General features: G+C 35.6%; 1 protein-coding gene across 2 annotated transcripts in view; it reads left to right on the top strand.

Annotated features, from left to right (window-relative positions):
- The window catches only part of DBT (dihydrolipoamide branched chain transacylase E2), a 45599-nt gene that overhangs the window by 12437 nt on the left and 9863 nt on the right, over positions 1-23299 (top strand). Inside the window, exons 4-7 of one of the 2 annotated variants that reach the window (XM_007169528.2) lie at positions 1502-1683; positions 16491-16612; positions 19250-19466; positions 20770-20936. In XM_007169528.2, the coding sequence (XP_007169590.1) occupies positions 1502-1683; positions 16491-16612; positions 19250-19466; positions 20770-20936 (688 nt within the window). Of the gene's footprint in view, positions 1-1501; positions 1684-2618; positions 2737-16490; positions 16613-19249; positions 19467-20769; positions 20937-23299 lie in introns of those variants that run through there. The other variant, XM_057529543.1, reaches the window with a different exon arrangement.

Genomic DNA, 23299 nt, shown 5'->3' with positions numbered 1-23299 from the left:
CCTACAGTATGGCATTTTATTCAATGTAATTTATCAAGGATTATTTTTTCCTCATTTAAAAAATTTTTTCACTACCCACCCCTCACTTCAGCTAAAAAAGAGAAATATGCCACTAAAAAATATTAAGTTGATATGACCATGTGTTTTGAAAAGCATTTACTGTATGAACTTAGAGCTTTTTTCCAAACTATTTTGAAATAATCATGTAGTCTAAGGTCTCTTTACCAAAAATGACTTCAGTAAGAATGCAAGGGGCTTCCCTGGTGGCGCAATGGTTGAGAATCCCCCTGCTAATGCAGGGGACACGGGTTCGAGCCCTGGTCTGGGAGGATCCCACGTGCCGCGGAGCAACTGGGCCCGTGAGCCACAACTACTGAGCCTGCGCGTCTGGAGCCTGTGCTCCGCAACAAGAGAGGCCACGATAGTGAGCGGCCCGCACACCGCGATGAAGAGTGGCCCCTGCTTGCCACAACTAGAGAAAGCCCTCGCACAGAAACGAAGACCCAACACAGCCATAAATAAATAAAAATAAATTAATTTTTTTTAAAAAGTCTTAGAAAAAACAAACAAAAAAAAGAATGCAAGTACATTTGACTCACCATTACCTGAGAGTTTGCCTATATTTTTAGAAAAGGTTACAATATTAAACCAAAAGGCATGAATCAAAAAATAATTTTCGAAAGGTTAAAAAGATGTTAAAAAAGAAAGGCTTGAAACAAAACTTAAAAAGCTCTTTACTTAGTCATCCTTCTATCCCTTTCTGGAAAAAAAGGAAACACCTCTGGGTACTGAAATAATTTTCAAAGATTTCTAGAAGTAACAGTTAAGGTGAGTCAATAGATTCTCTCCCACAATTGTATACTGTTAAAGATCCTTTCAAAAATCTGATTCAGCCACCTGAACATTCTTTCCCTGCTGTTCTCATTATAATTGCTTTGTAGGTTAGAAGAGAACTATAATAACATAAATGTACTTTATGATTTTGTAGCTGTTGCATTGTGGGATCAAGGAAAGAGCAATGACCTCAGGTCAGAAGAACCTGAATCTGAAACTTATTAGCCATCTTAGAAACAAAGACTAAGAACTCAAACTAAAATTCATGAAATTAAAAAGGATGTATATTGAGGATATCAATTTTTTAAATTTAATTCTAGAAATAATAGGCATTATTAAAATTTGATAAAGCCTAAGACAATAAAAGGAAATAACACTTTTAAAATACATTTTTCATATTTGAGGCAGAAAACCTGACAAATTAATTAAATTTTGGGGTTATAGGTCTATGAATTTTTAATTATTTTGAAATTTTTTATATTTCTTGAATAGGCATCAAAGAGCCTCTGGAAGTCACTGTAGTCTCTTCTGAAACATTCTTTGGTATACTATCTGGGACCAAATGCTGGGCTCGATGGATACTGATCTAATTCAGTGTAACATTTATATTGTTAAGATGATCTGTATTATTGCTCATGTAAAAGTGTCTTACATCTTTTTCTTTTAGGTATGTAAAAGAAGGAGATACAGTGTCTCAATTTGATAGCATCTGTGAAGTTCAAAGTGATAAAGCTTCTGTTACTATCACTAGTCGTTACGATGGAGTCATTAAAAAACTATATTATAATCTAGATGATATTGCCTATGTGGGAAAGCCATTAGTAGACATAGAAACGGAAGCTTTAAAAGGTACTGTATATACATGTTCATCTATTTTGCCAAATTGATTACTGCTGTCCTTTTGTCACTGGGTACCAATTGAAAGTGGAGTTTACTTTTAACAATTTACAGGATTTGATTTGGGGGGTTTAGAAGCTGAAATCAGGAAAATAGGAAAGGTACTCTGTGATGCATGATTATCTTTTGACCAGTTACCATGTTAAAAACATGTACAGTAATACTTCATTTATCTGGAGGCCTACCTTCTGGAAACCTTGGTGTTCACAGAAGCAACAAGCTCTCTTGGGAATTAAAGATTCAAGCTTTAAACACTGGTCACTAATAAAACTTGGAATATGCAAAGATTAAATCTCACATAATGGGATTGCTCTGTTTGCTGCTGATACGAAAACCGAAACACACTCTCATTGGTGATGGTTATGAAAGCCAAATTTCTTAAAGAGAAGTAGAAGACAAAAGGAGGAAAATCAGAATGAGAAGCAAAGAAACTAGCATTCAGAAGCAGCAGCAACCATAGGACTTATAAGCAGTAGATGTCCTGACAAAAGGGAATTCGTTATGAGAACGTTACTGGAAAATTAAAACAGTGCGCTGTCCCTATGGTAGCAAATAGCTGGCTCTCTACATCCGAAGTTCCCTTTGGCATTGTTGTGATACACCAAGGTTATGTCATCTAGGAAGCTTTGATGTGGGGGCAAGGGGAGCAGAGTCTGTGATGCAACCCTAAGCCCACAATCTATCTGGAAGTGCTGAGATAAAGATATTTCAGTAGTGTAATTTGGAAGTCTAGAAGGAGTCTGAATTAGAGTGGCTGGCTGACTCTTAGTCCTGCAGTCTGTACAATAATATAATACTAATATCATAGTCACACTTTATAGTTTATACAATGTTTCACACTTAATATTTTATTTATTCTTATTTGTGAGGTATTCCAGTTTAATGGATGAAGAATCATTGGGTAATTTGCCCAGTGGCAGTGACAAAGCCAAATTTAGAAATCGGATGTCCTGAGTCTGTCGAGAATATTTTCAGCCATAACATGTTGCCTCCAAAAGCTGGAAGGTAACTTATTAAAGCCTTCCAATTATTTATTTAATTTCTATTATTATAAAAACAGGATGTGTGTATTGTAGGAAGTTACAAAATGCAGAAAAACAAAAATAAGAAAATGAAAACACATTCCTACAACTCATTAATCACCACTCTTAACACATTAGTGTATGTCATTCCAGACATTTTTCTAGGCACATGTACATATGCATTTTGGTTTTTTTTTTTCCCCCATCTTTATTGGAGTATAATTGCTTTACAATGTTGTGTTAGTCTCTGCTGTACAACAAAGTGAATCGGCTATATGTATACATACATCCCCATATCCCCTGCCTCTAAAGCCTTCCCTCCCACCCTCCCTATCCCATCCCTCTAGGTCGTCACAAAGCATCAAGTTGATCTCCCTGTGCTATGCGGCTGCTTCCCACTAGCCATCCATTTTACATTGGGTAGTGTATATATGTCCATGCCACTCTCTCACTTCGTCCCAGCTTCCCCTTCTCCCCCTGTGTCCTCAAGTCCGTTTTCTATGTCAGTGTCTTTATTCCTGCCCTGCCACTAGGTTCATCAGTACCACTATTTTAGATTCCATATATATGCGTTAGCAATACGGTATTTGTTTTTCTCTTTATGACTTACTTCACTCTGTATGACAGACTCTAGGTCCATCCACCTCATTACAAATTACTCAATTTCATTCCTTTCAATGGCTGAGTAATATTCCATTGTATATATGTGCCACATCTTTATCCATTCACTTAGGTTGCTTCCATGTCCTGGCTATTGTAAATAGTGCTGCAATGAACATTGCAGTACATGACTCTTTTTGAATTATGGTTTTCTCAGGGTATATACCCAGTAGTGGGATTGCTGGGTCATATGGTAGTTCTAGTTTTAGTTTTTTAAGGAACCTCCATACTGTTCTCCATAGTGGCTGTATCAATTTACATTCCCACCAACAGTGCAGGAGGGTTCTCTTTTCTCCACATCCTCTCCAGCATTTATTGTTTGTAGATTTTTTGGTGATGGCCATTCTGACCGGTGTGAGGTGATACCTCATTGTGGTTTTGATTTGCATTTCTCTAATGATTAGTGATGTTGAGCATCTTTTCATGTGTTTGTTGGACATCTATATATCTTCTTTGGAGAAATGTCTATTTAGGTCTTCTGCCCATTTTTGGATTGGATTGTTTGTTTTTTTGCTATTGAGCTGCATGAGCTGCTTGGATATTTTGGAGATTAATTCTTTGTCAGTTGCTTCTTTTGCAAATATTTTCTCCCATTCTGAGGGTTGTCTTTTGGTCTTGTTTATGGTTTCCTTTGCTGTGCAAAAGCTTTTAAGTTTAATTGGTCCCATTTGTTTATTTTTGTTTTTATTTCCATTTCTCTAGGAGGTGGGTCAAAAAGGATCTTGCTGTGATTTATGTCATAGAGTGTTCTGCCTATGTTTTCCTCTATGAGTTTTATAGTGTCTGGCCTTACATTTATTTATTTTATTTTATTTTATTTTTAACATATTTATTGGAGTATAATTGCTTTACAGGGTGTGTTACTTTCTGCTTTATAACAAAGTGAATCAGCTATACATATACATATATCCCCATATCTCCTCCCTCTTGCATCTCCCTCCCACCCTCCCTATTCTACCCTTTAGGTCTTTAATCCATTTTGAGTTTATTTTTGGGTATGAAGTTAGGGAGCATTCTAGTTTCATTCTTTTACATGTAGCTGTCCAGTTTTTCCAGCACTACTTATTGAAGAGGCTGTCTTTTTTCCATTGTATATTCTTGCCTCCTTTGTCAAAGATAAGGTGACCTTATGTGCGTGGGTTTATCTCGGCTTTCTATCCTGTTCTATTGATCTGTATTTCTCTTTTTGTGCCACTACCATACTGTCTTGATTACTGTAGCTCTGTAGTATAGTCCGAAGTCAGGGAGCCTGATTCCTCCAACTCCATTTTCCTTTCTCAAGATTGCTTTGGCTATTGCAGTCTTTTGTATTTCCATACAAATTAAAATTTCTTGTTCTAGTTCTGTAAAAAATGCCATTGGTAATTTAATAGAGATTGCATTGAACCTGTAGATTGCTTTAGGTAGTATAGTCATTTTCACAATATTGATTCTTCCAATCCAGGAGCATGGTATATCACTCCATCTGTTTATGTCATCTTTGATTTCTTTCATCAGTGTTTTATAGTTTTCTGAGTACAGGTCTTTTGCCTCCTTAGGTAGGTTTATTCCTAGGTATTTTATTCTTTTTGTTGCAATGGTAAATAGGATTGTTTCCTTAATTTCTCTTTCTGAACTTTCGTTGTTAGTTCATAGGAATGCAAGAGATTTCTGTGCATTAATTTTGTATCCTGCAACCTTACCAAATTCATTGATTAGTTCTAGTAGTTTTCTGGTGGCATCTTTAGGATTTTCTATTTATAACATCATGTCATCAGCAGCAGTAACAGTTTTACTTCTTCTTTTCCAATTTGTATTCCTTTTATTTCTTTTTCTTCTCTGATTGCCGAAGCTAAGACTTCCAATACTATGTTGAATCATAGTGGTGAGAGTGGACATTCTTGTCTTGTTTCTTATCTTAGAGGAAATGCTTTCAGTTTTTCACCATTGAGAATGATGTTGGCTGTGGGTTTGTCATATGTGGCCTTTATTATCCTGAGGTAGTTTCCCTCTATGCCCACTTTCTGGAGAGTTTTTATCACAAACAGGTGTTGAATTTTGTCAAAAGCTTTTTCTGCATCTATTGAGATGATCATATGGTTTTTATTTTTCAATTTGTTAATATGGTGTATCACATTGATTGATTTGCATACATTGAAGAATCCTTGCATCCCTGGGATAAATCCCACTTGATCATGGTGTATGATCCTTTTAATGTGCTGTTGGATTCTGTTTGCTGGTATTTTGTTGCAGATTTTTGCATTTATGTTCATCAGCAATATTGGTCTGTAATTTTTTTGTGTGTGATATTTGTCTGGTTTTGGTATCGGGGTGATGGTAGCCTCGTAGAATGAGTTTGGGAGTGTTCCTCCCTCCACAGTTTTTTGGAACAGTTTGAGAAGGATAGGAATTAATTATTCTCTAAATGTTTGATAGCATTTGCCTGTGAAGCCATCTGGTCCTGGACTTTTGTTTGTTGGAAGATTTTAATTACAGTTTCAATTTCATTACCTGTGATTGGTCTGTTTACATTTTCTAATTCTTCCTGGTTCAGTCTTGGAAAGTTGTACATTTCCAAGAATTTGTCCATTACTTCAGGTAGTCCATTTTATTGGCATATAGTTGCTTGTGGTAGTCTCTTATGATCCTTTGTATTTCTGCAGTGTCAGCTGTAATCTCTCCTTTTTTGTTTCTCATTTTATTGATTTGAGTCCTCTCCCTTTTTTCTTGATGAGTCTGCCTAAAAGTATATCAGTTTTGTATATCTTCTCAAAGAACCAACTTTTAGTTTTATTGATCTTTGCTATTCTTTTCTTCATTTCTCTTTCATTTATTTCTGCTCTGATCTTTATGATTTCTTTCCTTCTACTAATTTTGGGTTTTCTTTGTTCTTCTTTTTCTAGTTGCTTTAGGTGTAAGGTTATATTGTTTATTTGAGATTTTTCTTGTTTCTTGAGGTGAACTTGAATTGCTATAAACTTCCCTCTTAGAACTGCTTTTGCTGCATCCCATAGGCTTTGGATCATCGTGTTTTTGTTGTCAGTTGTTTCTAGGTGTTTTTTAATTTCTTCTTTGATTTCTTCAGTGATCTCTAGGTTATTTAGTAGCACACTCTTTAGCCTCCATGTATTTGTGTTTTTTACAGTTTTTTTCTTGTAATTGATTTCTAATCTCATAGCATTGTGGTTTGATATGATTTCAGTTTTCTTGAATTTTCCAAGGCTTGATTTATGACCCAACATGAGATGTATTCTGAAGAACATTCCATGTGCACTTGAGAAGAAAGTGTATTCTTCCGGTTATGGGTGGAATGGCCTAAAAATATCAATTAAGTCTATCTGGTCTGTTGTGTCATTTAAAGCCTGTGTTTCCTTATTTATTTTCTGTCTGGATGATCTGTCTGTTGGTGTAAGTGGGGTGTTGAAGTCCCCCACGGTTACTGTGTCACTGTCGATTTCCCCTTTTATGGCTGTTAGAATTTGCCTTATGTATTGAGGTGTTCCTATGTTGGGTGCATATATATTTATAATTGTTATGTTTTCTTCTTGGATTGATCCCTTGATCATTATGTAGTGTCCTTCCTATCTCTTGTAACAGTCTTTATTTTAAACTCTATTTTATCTGATATGGGTATTGCTACTCCAGCTTTCTTGTGATTTCCATTTGCATGGAATATCTTTTTCCATCCCCTCACTTTCAATCTGTTTGTGTCCCTAGGTCTGAAGTGGATTTCTTGTAGACAACATATATAAGGGTCTTGTTTTTGTATCCATTCAGCCAGTCTGTGTCTTGGTTGGAGCATTTAATCCATTTACATTCAAGGTGATTATCGATATGTATGTTCCTATTACCATTTTCTTAATTGAGTTGGGTTTGTTTTTTTGGTCTTTTTCTTCTCTTGTGTTTCTCACTTAGAGAAGTTCCTTTAGCATTTGTTGTAAAGCTGGTTTGGTGGTGCTGAATTCTCATAGCTTTTGTTTGTCTGTAAAGCTTTTGATTTCTCTGTTGAATCTGAATGAGATCCTTGCTGGGTAAAGTAATCTTGGTTGTAGGTTTTTCCTTTTCATCACTTTAAGTATATCCTGCCCCTCCCTTCTGACCTGTAGAGTTTCTGCTGAGAAATCAGCTATAACCTTATGGGGATTCCCTTGTATGTTATTTTTCTGCTTTTTCCTTGCTGTTTTTAATATTTTTTCTTTGAATTTAATTTTTGTTTGCATTTTGGTATTTTTTTAACCAGACTTGTATTTGGTATATTCTAACGTGTTTGCTTAGTTAATGACTCTACATGTTTTCATGACAATACATTTTCATTTTATCTGGTAGTCACACCATATTTAAATTTAAATTTCCCCAATTGCCACCAAAATGTCCTTGGAATTTCAACTGGTTTGTTCAAGCTAGGGTCTAGTACAGGACTACAAATTGCACCTGGTCTCTTTTAATCTGGCTCCTACTTCCCCACATGACACTGACTTGCTGAAGAGGTGGTGCCATTTTTTTTGCAGAATGTCACATCTTTTGGACTTGTTGCTTCTTCATGGTGGTGTTTGACTTGTTCCTCTCTTCTTTATATTTCCTGTAAACTAGAAGTAAGTTTTAAAGGCTAGGTTCCAGTTAAATATTTTGGCTAGAATCTACATCATGGAAATATTATGTACTTCATATTTCTCCATATCAGGACACAAATAACGTCTGGATGACCTGGTGTAGTGATGCTAAGTTTAAACATGGAATTAGGATAACCATACCCTTGCCCTTCCATTGTACAGTTATGTTTTTCCCTTTGCAACCTGAGTGATATCAATGTTGTAATGTTTTGGTACTATATAAGTAGTTTATAATATCATCTGAGAATCCTTGCCTAAATCAACAATTGTTTTAGTGGTTGTAGAATGATGATTTTTGGATTCCTTTAACATTATTAGGTGGCATTTTTCTGTAAAGTGGAGCTATCCCTTCCTTCATCAATTGGGGCTATTTGTTACTATGAAATACAGTTCCTACTGGAAAGACATTCCAGTCTTTCTTTACCAATTATTAAAATAAGGAGTTACTTTAATAGGCCCTTCAAATGGTGATATTAATTTTTCCAACATTCTCTTTGTTTATATTTCATTTGACCTGATGTTTTTATTATAATTCTTTTTAATGCTCAAATCATTAATAGTGGTGACCATTTCAAGGTGGCTTCTGTGTGTTCTTTTAACGTGACACTGTTACTTTTCAAAACCTTCCTTGCTTTTGGCACAAGAAGATGATCTGGGACTCACATTATATTGATACTTTTCCTGCCCCAGACCTGGAATTATCCATTCCTTGAGGGCCTCTTGTTCCTTTGAATGTGGAATAAATAAGAGACCATAATCTGGGTACTAGGGGTGCTTCCTATTATCTTGACTCCAAATTTCTATTGAAAGGCATGATTTAGGAATATTAAAAACAAAAAAGAATTTACCTTTTAAAATTACCTGAAATAAACACAGAATTATTTTGATAGATCAACAAGATAATAGATATAGATTTTTCTTTCATTCAGTGAAGACCTAGAAAGGAAAGAATTATACTCTTGGCATAAACTGAGACAACCAAAGATGCTGAACATTATTGTGGATGTCAGTAAATTAGAATACCCAGTCAAGTGCTGTAGACCAGATTAGATACCTATCTAGGCCATCCACAAAAGCAAATTATAGTCATCCTATGGTATTTGCAAAGGATTGGTTCTAGGACAGACACACACACACACACACACACACACACAAATGGACACCAAAATCTGCGGTTGCTCAAGTCCTTTGTATAAAATGGTGTAGTATTTGCATATAACCTACATACATTTTTTTTCTATATATCTTCGATCAGCAGTTGGTTGAATCCATGAATACAGAACCTGTGGATTCCCAGGGCTGACTGTATATGAACAAGTGAACAATTGGGATTTGTGGGGGGTTTTATTGTTTCCTTTTATTTCTTAGAGTTTTATTTTTTAGAGTTTCTTTTGGTATCTCCAATGAAATCCAACTTAATAAGTCTTGATATAGCAAATCATAAAATCATAGAAATTTTTCAGGAGGGGTATATTTTTTCTAGATAATTTTTTACAAAAATTAATTTCCTGTACGACATGGATGAATCTTGAAAAATTATGCTGAGTCAGAGAAGCCAGACATAAAAGAGAACATGCTGTATGATTCTATGTACATAAAGTTTTAGAAATGTAAACTAATATATTTTGACAACAAACCCATTAGTGGTTGCCTGCTGATAGGGTAGGAAGGAGACAGAAGGTTAGGAGGGAGGAATTACCAAGGAGTATAAGGAAACTTTGGGGGCTGATATGTCCATTATCTTGATTTTGGTGATAGTTATGGGTATATACATATTTCAAGACTTATGAAATTTTATATTTTATGTATGTGCAGTTTATTATATGTCTGTAAAAACTTAATGGGATTGGATAGGTTATGTTCAGAGTAAAAATTATCTGATAATTTTCCTCATAGAGAACTGATCATTGTTAGCTATTCTATTTCATTTGCAATTCAAAGTGTATTCTGAATAATTGCCTTGCATGCTAGTTTTATTTTGTGTGTGTACCGTTTTGCTTTTATATTTATGTTTTCTTGTAATTTTTATTGTTTTTTACTGTAAGAATAACTATGAAGCATAAACCTATATATCAAATAAGCAAGCCTATAGAATAGTAGGTTCAATTTACTAAGAAATTTATATGTGCCTCTTTTTAAATTCTGGAAACAGGAAAAGTTTCTAAGTATTTTGTGTACCTTGTCTTAAACAAGAATTTGTAGTAATACTGAATTTGTCTATATTGTTCCTTGTTTTAGTGCCAAGAAAGCCAATTATACTATAAATAGAAAGTTACCTAAAGAAAAGTCTTTTAGAAGTATAAGACACATTATGTCCATTTTATAGGTGGGAAATAATTATAGCATAGAACCATCAAGAGTGTAAGGGATCAAGAGTAGACGTCTTAATAGCAGTAATGGAAATTAAATCCTGTCTTTTAATGCTTGTTTAAATAATATTCTATGGTACTCTCTTTGTAACATGGTGTTGCAGCCTGCTTTTCAAGACTGGAGTGTCTTGATAATTCTGATGAGGGAAAATGTGTTTGTGACCTCCAACCCCTATCTCTGAGTGCTCTGACTGTAGGTAGACTCTACTTGAAAAGAGCTTACTAGACTCATTTATGCTGTTTAAAAAAAAAATTACAAATTGAAATTTAGTTAATTAATATTATCAAGATTATGTCAAAGCTGATCCATGTCTCAGTATGTTGTCTGCTGTGAACTCAGTTTTAAGAATATTGCCATGAGTTCTCTTTACAGCTAACCTGGCTTTCTCTAACCTTTATTTTAAAAAGTAGGATGACTCCTCACTTTTCTAAACAAGTAAAGCTTTTTGAACCCAAACTTTTCTAAACCATTTATTTAATGGGAATCAGTAGTTTTATTTATTTATTTATTTTTTAAACCTACATATTTTACACCTTCTTAAAGTGAGTATATTGAGTATAACCTAAAATCTTTTTTGATTATGCAAAGGCATGTTAATGAACATTCATTATTCTGGGAAAAACGCAATTCTGCCTCTGATTTTTGTTTTTTCAGCCTACCTCTTAGCCTTGTCATTGTGCCAGGCCATCACTCTCCTTCCTAACTTTCTGGCAACACAGATAACCAAGTTGTTAAGAAATATGTGCTAAGAAGATAAAATAGGATGTGATTGAGAGTCTAAATGACTTTTCTCTGGAGCAAGTGTATGGTTTTAATGCTGAGGCTGCGTGGCACGGTTTTAGGTGTTCTGCACCTGCAGCTATGTACAACATTAAGTTGCCAGAATGCTTGACCACCAGACAAGTGGAGAGTTACTATACCTAACTAGCTCTAATTGAGGAGTCTTGCCACCATGGGGAAGTATTAAGGGAAGAGAGGAAGGGACATAAGATGTAGCAGAATACTTTATAGCAGAAGGGACATAAGATGTAGCAGAATACTTTTATATTATTCTGCTGTTATATTGCATTTACCCTTTAACATGAACACCTATCATCGATTGAATGCTTTCTCTGTGCTAATGCTATGTATACGTTACCTCTTTAAATCATATAGATTATTATCCACATTTGACACATGCAACGTTGAGACCCACAGAGGTTTAATAAGTTGCCCGTGGCCACACAGCTAGTAATTGGTAGAACTATGATTTGACCCCAGCTCTGTTTAATTCTAAAACACATGTTCCTGACCGCTTTGTTACACTGAAAATTGTATTCAGAGACGGGGTGTCAGCTCCATTCTTCATCTAGAACACTGGGGCTAAATTTCTAACAATGTACATATGCATACATTCTGCTGTAACAACACAAGTTAGGCATCCTATAGAGTTTATAGTATTAAATGTTTGCCAGGATAATACAGTGTTTTAGAGTTAAAGAAAAGCTCTTTGACATAAAACCATTTGAACAACATAGCATGTCATTTAATTAAATTACACTCAATAACATAAATTGCATAGTACAATGCCTGGGCATGGTAAGTGCTCAGTAAATGGTAACTAAAACCTTATTTTGTATAGCTAATTGTAGACTGAATTGATTGAATTAGCTGTTTCAGTAATTTGAAGTGAGAAAGAAAATGCTATGCAATCTCATTGGTTTAGTTGTCAATAATTCTCAATTTATGATCATTTGAGCAGAAACTAAACTAAGGTTTAGATTTGTGCTATGAAGAAAGGTCTTCCTAAGAAGTTTTGCAGGGAGGAAAAGTTTAAAGCTTCTTACAGAAACAACTCTTTCAAAAACCTTTGAGTGCTTTGGTATTTCAAAAAGTATTTCCCATTGCAATCTCACAGTTTTAATATTTTTACTAATTCAAATTACTCTTTTATTTAATCTGAAATAATATAGTTTTATTATAAATTTGCTTCACATGATGAATTCCAGCAACACTAAATTGACAGTCTTCATGACAAAAACTTATTTACCAGAGTTCTTTTGTTCTTTCTTAAAATTTAATTAAGGTTTTAAAAACTGTATCTAAATCCACTACTGAAGGAATAAAATCCCACATTTTAGAGTATAGTGCAAGAACAGTGAAAATCACATCAGCTGGGGAGAGTCATGAAATTTTAGCTTAGTCTTAACTCCATCCCCCTTAGAGTCTGTTTCTACATTGGTAAAATCAAGAAATGTGCCCTGCATTCTTGTAGCATTATTGTGAACATCAAAGGAGAAAATAAGTATATAAAGTATACTTTATATAAGTATAATCATATAAAAAACTTAGAAAATTACTTCAAGTGCTATTTAACAAAGTAGTATTTTATTTTTATTTATTTTTTAAACAAGTTTCAAAAGATTTTTTAAGGCAACCTCATACCTGGAATACAAAACTAAGTTGAAAATTACTAAGACTTCATTTTTGCATAAAAGAAAAATTGCCTTTATCACACTGGAATTCTTAATTTTCTCAGAATCAAAATTAGTTATTTTAAAAGGCAAAGAATAAAGTACATTGAATGAATGGAATTATAAGCAAAGCCAGTATGATCAAGATCATTTTCCCCAAAGCCTCATTTGAAAAGAATTTGACATTTTAATGTGAAAAGTCACGGAAGTCCTTTACGTTTAACTAAGCTCCTCAAAATATTGTGCCAAATACTTAACATTTATTTTAAAACACTTTAAGTTGTACTTTTACCATATACATGTCCAAAAACAATCCTGAAAAGAATATTTTTTCTAACTTACAATAAAAAACTTCCTGCTTTTCAAAGTCTGATTGGTTACAATCATAAAATACTAGGTTCCTGTTTATAAGCTCATGATATGAAAACAATTATGTCCAATAGCTTCAGGGGAAAGTACAAAATAGAATTTACTATTAATAATTTCTTCATCATCTTGGTCATCTATGTGAAGTACAGTAGGAAGGAGTCAAATGTTAGGACTTACTCTTCAAAAAGTTGAAAAATGACAGGAGTTACTGCCAGGTCCCACTCTGTTACACAAACTCTGGTTTTACATCAAAGATCACCATGGTTTTATTTTAGTCATCCTCTGATTTACTGTCCACACTTTCTTCATATTGCATAGAACAATCATGTGTTTAATTAAATTTGGAAAAAGTAATGAGCATTCCACATTTTGGGGGTAGCAATATGGGCCTCCCCCTGTGTTAAACATGTCGCAGTTTATAGCTAAGCTGACAGTTCAAAGGCTAAACCAGAATAGCCAGGACAGCTTGACTTTGTTGGTTTCCCAGTTGTACAGCTTGCAATCTCTATTTCATCGAGGTAACAGGGCACCATAACAGGAACAGATTGTTCCATCAGCAAAATTGAACCAGCAGCAACTTTCTCCAAAACTGTAACTTTTCCAAATGTGCAATCTCTAGTCAGGGCTAAGGTTATTGAATCAAATGCTAATAGAAGTTATTGTGGCCACTAGCTCTCTAAGTTGAATTTAGAAACTGTTCCTTTCTCTCCTGCCTAAAAGATCTGTTCATCTTCCTAGATCTTTTTCCTAGTTGTTAGGTTCTGAACCAAATATCCTTTTGTATCTGTGCGAAATTGTGATTTGATGTTGATCACTCCGTTTATCTTGGCATCATGCCACAAACACTCATCCATTTAGAAAATGACATTCCCTCCATATCCTTATAATTGTGATTTACTTCTTCTCTACTGGGTCACTTTTAAGATCAGTTCTATGATCAAGGTAACAAAAAGACTGGAAACCCTTGGATCATGGAAATGGCTTTCTGGTAGATATTCTCTGTTAAATCTCTGTTAAATCATCCCTGGCTTTCCAATGTCCTTAGCAAGGTAGTATTTTAGTATTAAGAGAGCTTTCTTCCCACAACTACATGACAACTACAACTCATATATAATATGAGTGACTTCTTGCAAATCTTTGTTTTATTACTTAATACTTACACTGAAGTTATTCCAAAAGGCAGTACTACTTGGTGATATATAGAATGTTTTCCAGAAAAGTGAGTAGCAATAAATAACATGATATTTTGGTAAATAACCAAATATTTATTTTGGTAAATAACCAAATAAATATTTATTTGATAAATAACAAGTTATATAATAACTTGTGTATGATATGTATGGACATTTATGCATTTCTCAAACTGTAGCAAATATGCATTATTCAAGTTAGTATTTGGGATTCCTACAACTGAACCCCCTTGATTTTTCTTTGGATCTTAGTTCCTAATGCTAATCTTTCTTACTAGTTTCTCCAGTAACTTCAACACATGTGGACAATACACAGGGCTTCTCAAAGTGCAATAAAATTATGCCTTGGGCTGTAGAAGTTGTATTCCAACTTATTTGACCAGAAAGAAAATCTACTAGGGCCATGAACTAAAGGAAACAGCACAAACTGAGTCAGCCCTAGGATTGAATCCCAGCTCTTCACAGTTTATTAGGTGTTGACCTTGGGCCAATCTCTTCATCTCAAGTCTCATTTTTTAAAATCCGTAAAATGGGGATAATAACACCTATCTTACATACTGGAGTGAAGATTAAGATATTACATATGTAGTGCAGTATACGATATATACTAGGTGATTGTGGGAAGGAAGAATAATTTTCCCTGTACCTTCTCAGTTCTTAGCTGAGACCCCTGTAATAAAAGACAGATGAACAAGATAAAAACAAATTTATTAACATGTAGACTTCATGTATACCTGGGAGATACCCAGGAAAAATGAATAACTCAAAGAGGTGGCTTTAGGATTCAGGTTTAAATACCTTCTTAATAGGGAAAGGGGAGGAGGGATGTAGGCCTCTTAGGGAAGAGTAAATGATTTTTAGGAAGGATGAATTGGCTCTTAGAAGAATATATGGGAGGTATGATAGTTTGTGACAAAAGTTTATATGGGTGTGTTGCTGATTTCTAGTCTTTTCTCCTGTGATGAGTCAATCTTCCCTGGTTGGATGAAACTCCTAAGGAGGGAGTTTCTGACAGTTGAGTTCCTTTTGGATGTCTTTAGGTACATGAAGAGAGTTCAGAGTAAGCCTCTCCCTGCATTTGTTGTTTTTCAAGTGCCTACAGCTCTTGAAAATAATCAGTACACCAAAGTGGCATATTTTGGGGTGGCATGTCCTGAACTCCTACAATCACATTTTGGGGTGGAATATTCTACTACTCTTCATGTTCAATACAAAGTGTCTGTTTTTTCTCTTCCTTAACCGTAGGGGAACTTTAAGAGCTCCACCAGACCAATTCATAGACTAGTGAGGAGGAATGAATGAATAGAATGTCTTTCCATAGTTTTCCAGCAGTGGAAAATTTTTATTTGCTTAGAATTGAATGTCAAAGCTAACCAGTTTTCTGCTGATTTTCAGAGGTTGGCTCTAGTTTACTTATTCCCACAGAGATTCTGCTGTACTATAGCACTGATTTCCTAGCATCCGACCTTGACAATTAAATGCTCTCAAAAACTTTTTTTTTTGGTTGCAAAAATACATGCTAATAGCCCAAGATAGTTTTTCTTATATCACTACTCTACAGTTAGAGAATAAAACAACCAAATTAGTATTAGCCATGAAAATAAAACCTTCCACAGCATTCCTTAAGCCATATTCAAAGCAAAGAAAAAATTTAAATGCTGTATTATCTTAGGAAAGCATTTAAGATTGTCACAGATTTTACATGATTCATGTAATTTACCTCACATTTGATTCTCATTTCATATGTATATGAGAAATTTATTAGGAAAATGTTTACAATACAATGTGTTTTAAAATTTATGAAAGAAACTTGCATTTTTTAACTTGAAGCTGCTACATAATTTTAACAGAAATGAAGTAAACAGCAGGCAATAATAATCATTAAACAGTACCTGGTACCCGTACACCCCTCTCACTCACTCTAGTACCCTTGTATGTTTTTCCATTTTACAGTTGTGTTTTTTCCATTCTGAAGTAGCTCATCTATTATGCTTTTTGACTATATATTTTAAGTTGAATTTATTTATATATTATAAGACACTAAGCTTGTTGTTTTTGTTGTTTCAGTATTTTCTACTAAAGAGTAAAATTTTACCTTGTTACCAGATTCAGAAGAAGATGTTGTTGAAACTCCTGCTGTGTCCCATGATGAACACACACACCAAGAGATAAAGGGCCAAAAAACACTGGCAACTCCTGCAGTTCGTCGCCTTGCAATGGAAAACAATGTAAGTTTTCTTAATATTTAAGTGTGAGATCACACAGAAGGTATACATGTGTGTCTATGAAGAATTACCCAGCTATCCCATGATGAGATGGCTCAAGTTGGGATTAAAGGAAACATGAAAATGTCTGTTACTAAAAAGTGATAGTTGCGTAAAAGTCCTCACGAGCAATGAAAAGAAAATTGTGAACTTATTATTCATGTTAATTGAGAAGTGTGGATTTATTATTCTTCCTGAGAGCCTAATAACAGTCAGGGCTACCATTTATTGAGCACTTGTAAATACTAGTGTCTTAGATCAGGTACCCTACAAGCATAGCTTGAGGACAGGGGTTTGGGAACACATGATTGATTGATTGAGAGAGTGATCATCTTTACTAGGAATGAAGGAAGCAGTATAGGGAAGGGATGGGAAATGGGCCAGGCAAGGATGTGGTCCCAAGGATCTGCCTGATCCCAGGGAGGTAGGGAAAACCATAGAGCTATACTGACTTGAGTCAAGGAGCCTGGCCTTCTGTCTTCCCTCTTACCTGACAGTCATTGCTGCTTAACCTCCAAAGTGAGATGGCTCCTAGGCATTGTGCTAATAATTTACATGTTATCTCATTTAATCTTCACAACTCTGAGACAAAGCGCCCTTCTAAGACTTAGAGAGGTCAAATAACTGGTCCAAGATCACACAGCTAACCCAGTGGTGGAACCAGGATTCTGAAGTGAGTCTCTGCGACTCTGAAACCAGTGCTCTTAATCATTAATAGTGTCTCAACAATTTTTTTTGTGTGTGTGTGTCTCAACAATTGATGCCTCCATTATTTGAGCACTTCTGAGCCAGACACTATACATACATTATCGCTAATCCTCACAGTAACCTTGCAGACTGGTTTGGATTATCCCCTTTTGGCAGATGAGAAAAGGTAGAGAAGTTGATTAAGTTGCCTAAAATCAAGTAAGTAGCTGAACTGGGGATCTGAGCACAAATCTGTCTGGTTCCAAAGCCTGAGTTCTTTCCACTGTGCCTCACAATGCAGGCTTTTGTTTGTTTGTTTTTGAGAGAAGTAGTTAAATTACAGTTGGGGGGAAAAAAGTTTACATTTTGGGAATAAGAGTCATTAAAATGTTCATTCTCCTTCAGCTAGTTATCCTACCATTGGGGAACTATCCCAAGGAGATAATCTAGGATATATTAAAGTGTTTTATATAACCAAAAATTAGAAGGCACATATGTGTTCAAAATCAGGGAAATGCTTAGGAAAATGATGTTATAAACCCTTAATGAAAATGTATTAGCCATTGAATGTGTTCAAACATGAAGACGATTTAGCATAACAGAAAAATAGAAATAGTAGTATGGAGCACTACACTGTTAAGGGCAGCAGATGAAATAATGATCTTCTATATTGCTTTGAAAGCTATAAACATTTTACCATTTTAAAAAAAATTATATAGAAGGACTACCTGTAGAAATATATGATGTGGCTTTCCTCTTCCTAAAGATGTGTATAGTTAGAGCATTTGTATAAGTACTAGAAATTAAATAACAGATTTATTATTATAAAGTCACCTTTTTCCCCCTTTTTTTGCAGTTTGTATATTAACTAATTGAGTTTGTCTAAAATTAAAAACCAGTGGCCCTTACAGTTGTTTGTAATTACCTAAAAATTATGTTTAAATTCTTAGAGTTCATTTGTTATAAACTAAATGTTTGATGTGATAAAGTCCTTTACTCTTTTGTGGTCATTCTTAGAGAAGCATTAATACAAATGAAATAGGACTTAACCTTGAGAGTTTAACTAATATACACTATGCGTGAGGATATCATCCAAGCTAATGTGTCTTTTTATTTAAGTACAGTTCAATTTAGTGAAATATTTTATCTCTATTACCGAACATAGGAAGTGATTAAATAAAGCCAGATCACAAATATTTCCAAAAAGTATCATGAGTGCCCAGTAGAACGTGGAATTATATCATCTATTGTTTATTCTGTGGAAAGCAATAATAAAACTTAACTATTTGACCCTTAACTTGGACCAATGAACTCACATTCCAAGTATGCCTCAATAAAGTTAATTTCAGTGTTTTGTACTGATCTTTCTAAAACAGCCATCAGAAAAAAACTAATTCAAGAGAGCTTTTATAGGATGATTATTTTAACCATTATGTGTTTACTGGTAGCCAAGGTCAGAGACAGTGGTCTACATTTGTTATAGTGTTTAACTCTTGTTTAAACTCTCAGTTCTTCTTTTGTAGTCTCCAAGAATAGAAAAAAATCAAATAAGAATTATGCAAGAAATTTTGAAATAGTTGATTGTTTAAAAATATGTTTTCATAAATAGCTATATACAATGTAGATATTACATTGTTACCGCATGGGCAAATGAACAGTAAGCACAAAAGTAACAAATGATCACTTATGAAGAGTAGCTATAGTTTATAGCATTCTATTGAGAAGATGAAAATGTTATTTATAGTTTGTAGTGTTCTATTAAGATAATTAAAATGTTATTTCCTTATTCTAATTTATTGGGCAGAGATACTTTTTTACCTTCAGTTCATTTAATTTCACTTAGAGACCTCAATGATGGGTTTATTTATTTTTTAGGTAGTTTTATTTTTAGCATTAAAATGTGTCATTTTTTAGATTAAGCTGAGTGAAGTTGTTGGCTCAGGAAAAGATGGCAGAATACTTAAAGAAGATATTCTCAGCTATCTGGAAAAGCAAACAGGAGCTATACTACCTCCTTCACCAAAAGCTGAAATTATGCCACCTCCACCAAAACCAAAAGACAGAACTATTCCTATACCAATATCAAAACCTCCAGTATTCACAGGCAAAGACAGAACAGAACCCATAAAAGGTAATAATAATAGTAATGTAAGGTAATAGAGTAATTTATTTGGGGGGAAGCTGCTTCAACGTGATGAAATTACAGTTTTTCTAGGAAAAGCTTTAATATATACTGATAATTTTTTTTTATTTACTTATTTTATTTTTATTTTTGGCTGTGTTGGGTCTTCGTTTCTGTGCGAGGGCTTTCTCTAGTTGTGGCAAGCGGGGGCCACTCTTCATTGCGGTGCGCGGGCCTCTCACTATTGCGGCCTCTCTTGTTGCGGAGCATAGGCTCCAGACGCACAGGCTCAGTGGTTGTGGCTCACGGGCCTAGCTGCTCCGTGGCATGTGGGATCTTCCCAGACCAGGGCTCGAACCCGTGTCCCCTGCATTAGCAGGCAGATTCTCAACCACTGCGCCATTAGGGAAGCCCCTGATAATTTTTAAAGAGTAATATGTTAGCAGGTTTCTTACAGTATAAATTTGTGTACAGATAATTTTTCTGTTTGAAGACTTGCTCGGGATATTTTAAATATTATTTTTTGTTCGCTTTCAAAACAACTACTTCTGATTTGTTATTTACAAACTCTTAGGATGATTAACTTCCAGAAGAGTGGCTTTGCAAGAAGCCATTGTGTAAATACATGGCTTGCATCCTTTTGAATTTATTATTATTATTATTATTTTGGCATTATTATTATTATTTTTTGTTTGGCTGCGTTGGGTCTTCGTTGCTGTGCTCGGACTTTCTCTAGTTGCGGCGAGTAGGGGCTATTCTTCGTTGCGGTGCAAGCACTTCTCATTGCAGTGGCTTCTCTTGTTGCGGAGCACAGGCTCTAGGTGCGCAGGCTTCAGTAGCTGTGGCGCACGGGCTCAGTAGTTGTGGCTCGCAGGCTCTAGAGCACAGGCTCAGTCGTTGTGGTGCACAGGCTTAGTTGCGCCGCGACATGTGGGATCTTCCCGGACCAGAGCTCGAACCCGTGTCCCCTGCATTGGCAGGCGGATTCTTAACCACTGTGCCACCAGGGAAGCCCCCTTTTGAATTTTTTATATACCACAGTGTTGAAAGCAGTTACCTGTTATATTATTACAATTGACACTGGGTGTTGTGCTACAGTCAATGCTTCAGCATTGAAATTACTGGCTTTCAAGTTATGTAATGAAGATGGTAGCTCCAAGAGGAAGAGTTTAATTAAGAGTAAGTGACATTAGAGAACCTTCTATTTTAGTTTTTAAAGGAATTAAAGGATTTAAGAATTGTTATAAAGTACATATATATATGCATATATGTATATATATGCATATATATATGCATATTTAATGTTTTCCAGGCTTTCACAAAGCGATGGTCAAGACCATGTCTGCAGCCCTGAATATACCTCATTTTGGGTATTGTGATGAGGTTGACCTTACTGAACTGGTTAAGCTACGAGAAGAATTAAAACCCATTGCTTTTGCTCGTGGAATTAAACTCTCCTTTATGCCCTTCTTCTTAAAGGTAAGATTTTAGTCATTTCAAACAAGGCTTGAGTAAGACATTTAAATTTTGTTTTGCGAATATGCAATGTGTTAACTATGGGTTTGAATAAAAATATATTTCTCACAATATCACATAGTTAGAAAAATGTACAAGTACACTCTCTTTGTTTCATGGAAGTTTATAAAATTGAAATATCTGTGTCAGATTTTTATCTACTTATCTCTTTGAGCTAGGTGAGGATTGTCCTGCCATGTAGGTAAAGCCTTTAATTCTGAAAGGATCACTCCAGCAAAGTCCTGATTTGAAGAAAAGTGAGACTTGGTATTGATCTTTCACTTTTCAACAAACTTATATTGAGGCTTCTGGGAATCATTTCTAGTACTAGGCCTTGGTGCCAGTATAAAAAAGAATACGGCCATCAGCTGACCTTGAGCAGCTCACTAACCACCATTTAGAAAGCAGCCGCCATATGCCTGACCCAGTACCAAGTGTGCTGTATACATGATCTCTTTTAATGATCAGAATAATGCTAACATGTAAATACTGCTATCCCCATTTTCCATTTAAGGAAATTGGCACTCAGAGAAGTTGAGAAACTTGTCAAGAATTTATATCTAACAAGTGGAGAAGCTAAGTTTTCGGTTCTGGTCCATTTTTCTCAAAAATGTATACTGTTGTCTCTAAATCCAGTGTGGTTTCCTACCAGCCCTTTCCATGGTTCTTTTCAATGGTTCCCCTTCAGGATTGCCTTCAGGATAGTTTCTAAATGCGTTAACATGGCGTAAAAAAGTATTTCTATGCGTCTCTGCCGCCCACCTCTCCAGTCTTCTCTCTCACAGTCACTCTCTCCGCTATAGTCAGATTAAGCTACACATAGTTGCTGGAATACACAACTTGACCTGAAATGCCTCCTCCTCCCTTGATCAAATACATGTGCATCCTAAACACCAAATTTTGTTCCAGTATAGAACAGAATACAGAAGCCGGTTCCTCCTACAGAAGCCAGTGGCTGTCACAGTTTGAGTTAAATGGCCTTTTGTTTCTCATTGCAGTTTATCTCAATGTATTGAAAGTGTTTATACTTAGTTGTCTCTTCACTGATACTGAGTCTTGTAAGGCAGAAGCTGTTCTCCTATATGTCCATCTTTTTTAAACAACTGCAGGGAAAGAGATGGTCTATAAACATGAGATGTAGTATAGTGCAGATGTAGTAGGTGCCAGTAAATGAGAGATCTGGACTATGTTACAGCTATAGAGGGTCATCTGCAGAGACACAGCAATTGAAACACGTGGATGAGATCACCCAAATTATGTGTGAAGGAGAAGAAAAGAAGGCTAAGGGTTTTACATCAGTGTTTAAGGGGTAGGTAGAAATTGAGTTGGCAAAGACAATGGAAGAGGGTGAGTGGGGTCAGTGGTTTGACAATAGGAGAACCAGAAAAGAGTCACTTAATAGCCAAGTGTATCTATTGCTGTATAACAAACCACTCCCAAATTTCATGGTTTGAAACAATTACCATTTATTATTTCTCATGAATCTACAGGTGAGCAGGACCAGTCTGCTGATCTTAGCAGAGCTCACTTATATGTCTATAGACAGGTAGTAGATTGGCTAGGGGCCAGCTGGTGTAGGATGGCCTCAGTGAGGATGACTCATTTCTCTCCTGGATGTCTCTCCTATCTGCCCAGTATGCTAGCCTGCACATGGTCTCAGTACTGGCGGGGGTGAAGAGCGGAAGCAGAATGTTAGCACTTTCCCCAAGCTGTGCTGCACTGAGTTTGTTTTTAACTCATTGACCAAGGCAAGTCACATGACTAAGCTCAGAATCAGCTTGCAAGAGCACTGCCAAGGGACTTGGATACAGAGGCTCGTTAAAGATTGGGGCCTTTGATTCAGCCTCTCACACCAAGAGACAAGAAAAAAGTTTTAAGAGGAAAGTAGATAATGGTTATATGCATTACAGAGGTTAAATAGGATAAGGGATGGGAACAGGCTATTGGACTGGTAATGAAGAGGTCATGTGTGGCCTCAGCCAGAACTTACTGAATAAAGTATTGTTGAGGTAGAAGCTTGGTTGCAGTTAGTTGGGGAATGAAAGAAATTGAGGAAGAGGAGAAACCTGAAAAAATACGCAAAAGGGCAGACAGGGCATAGGTACAGGTGACAGTTATGGTGGTTGGAGTAGATTGAAGAAAGGTTCCACCTGCTCCCTCCCCTCCTGCACACCCTCAAGGAAGAATTGAGCAGATCTGTAGGCTGAGGGAAAGAGCTGGAAAATGGAAAGTTAAAAATGCATGAATGGGAAGCACTGTTAGAACAGTGCCTGAGCATGAGGGCAGAGTGAAGATGCAGACCCCGGTGGAGAAGTTCACCTGGAGGA

This window comes from Balaenoptera acutorostrata, chromosome 1, assembly GCF_949987535.1.
Source record: "Balaenoptera acutorostrata chromosome 1, mBalAcu1.1, whole genome shotgun sequence".
Taxonomy (NCBI): domain Eukaryota; kingdom Metazoa; phylum Chordata; class Mammalia; order Artiodactyla; family Balaenopteridae; genus Balaenoptera; species Balaenoptera acutorostrata.
This window is presented reverse-complemented; position numbering and strand designations above follow the sequence as displayed.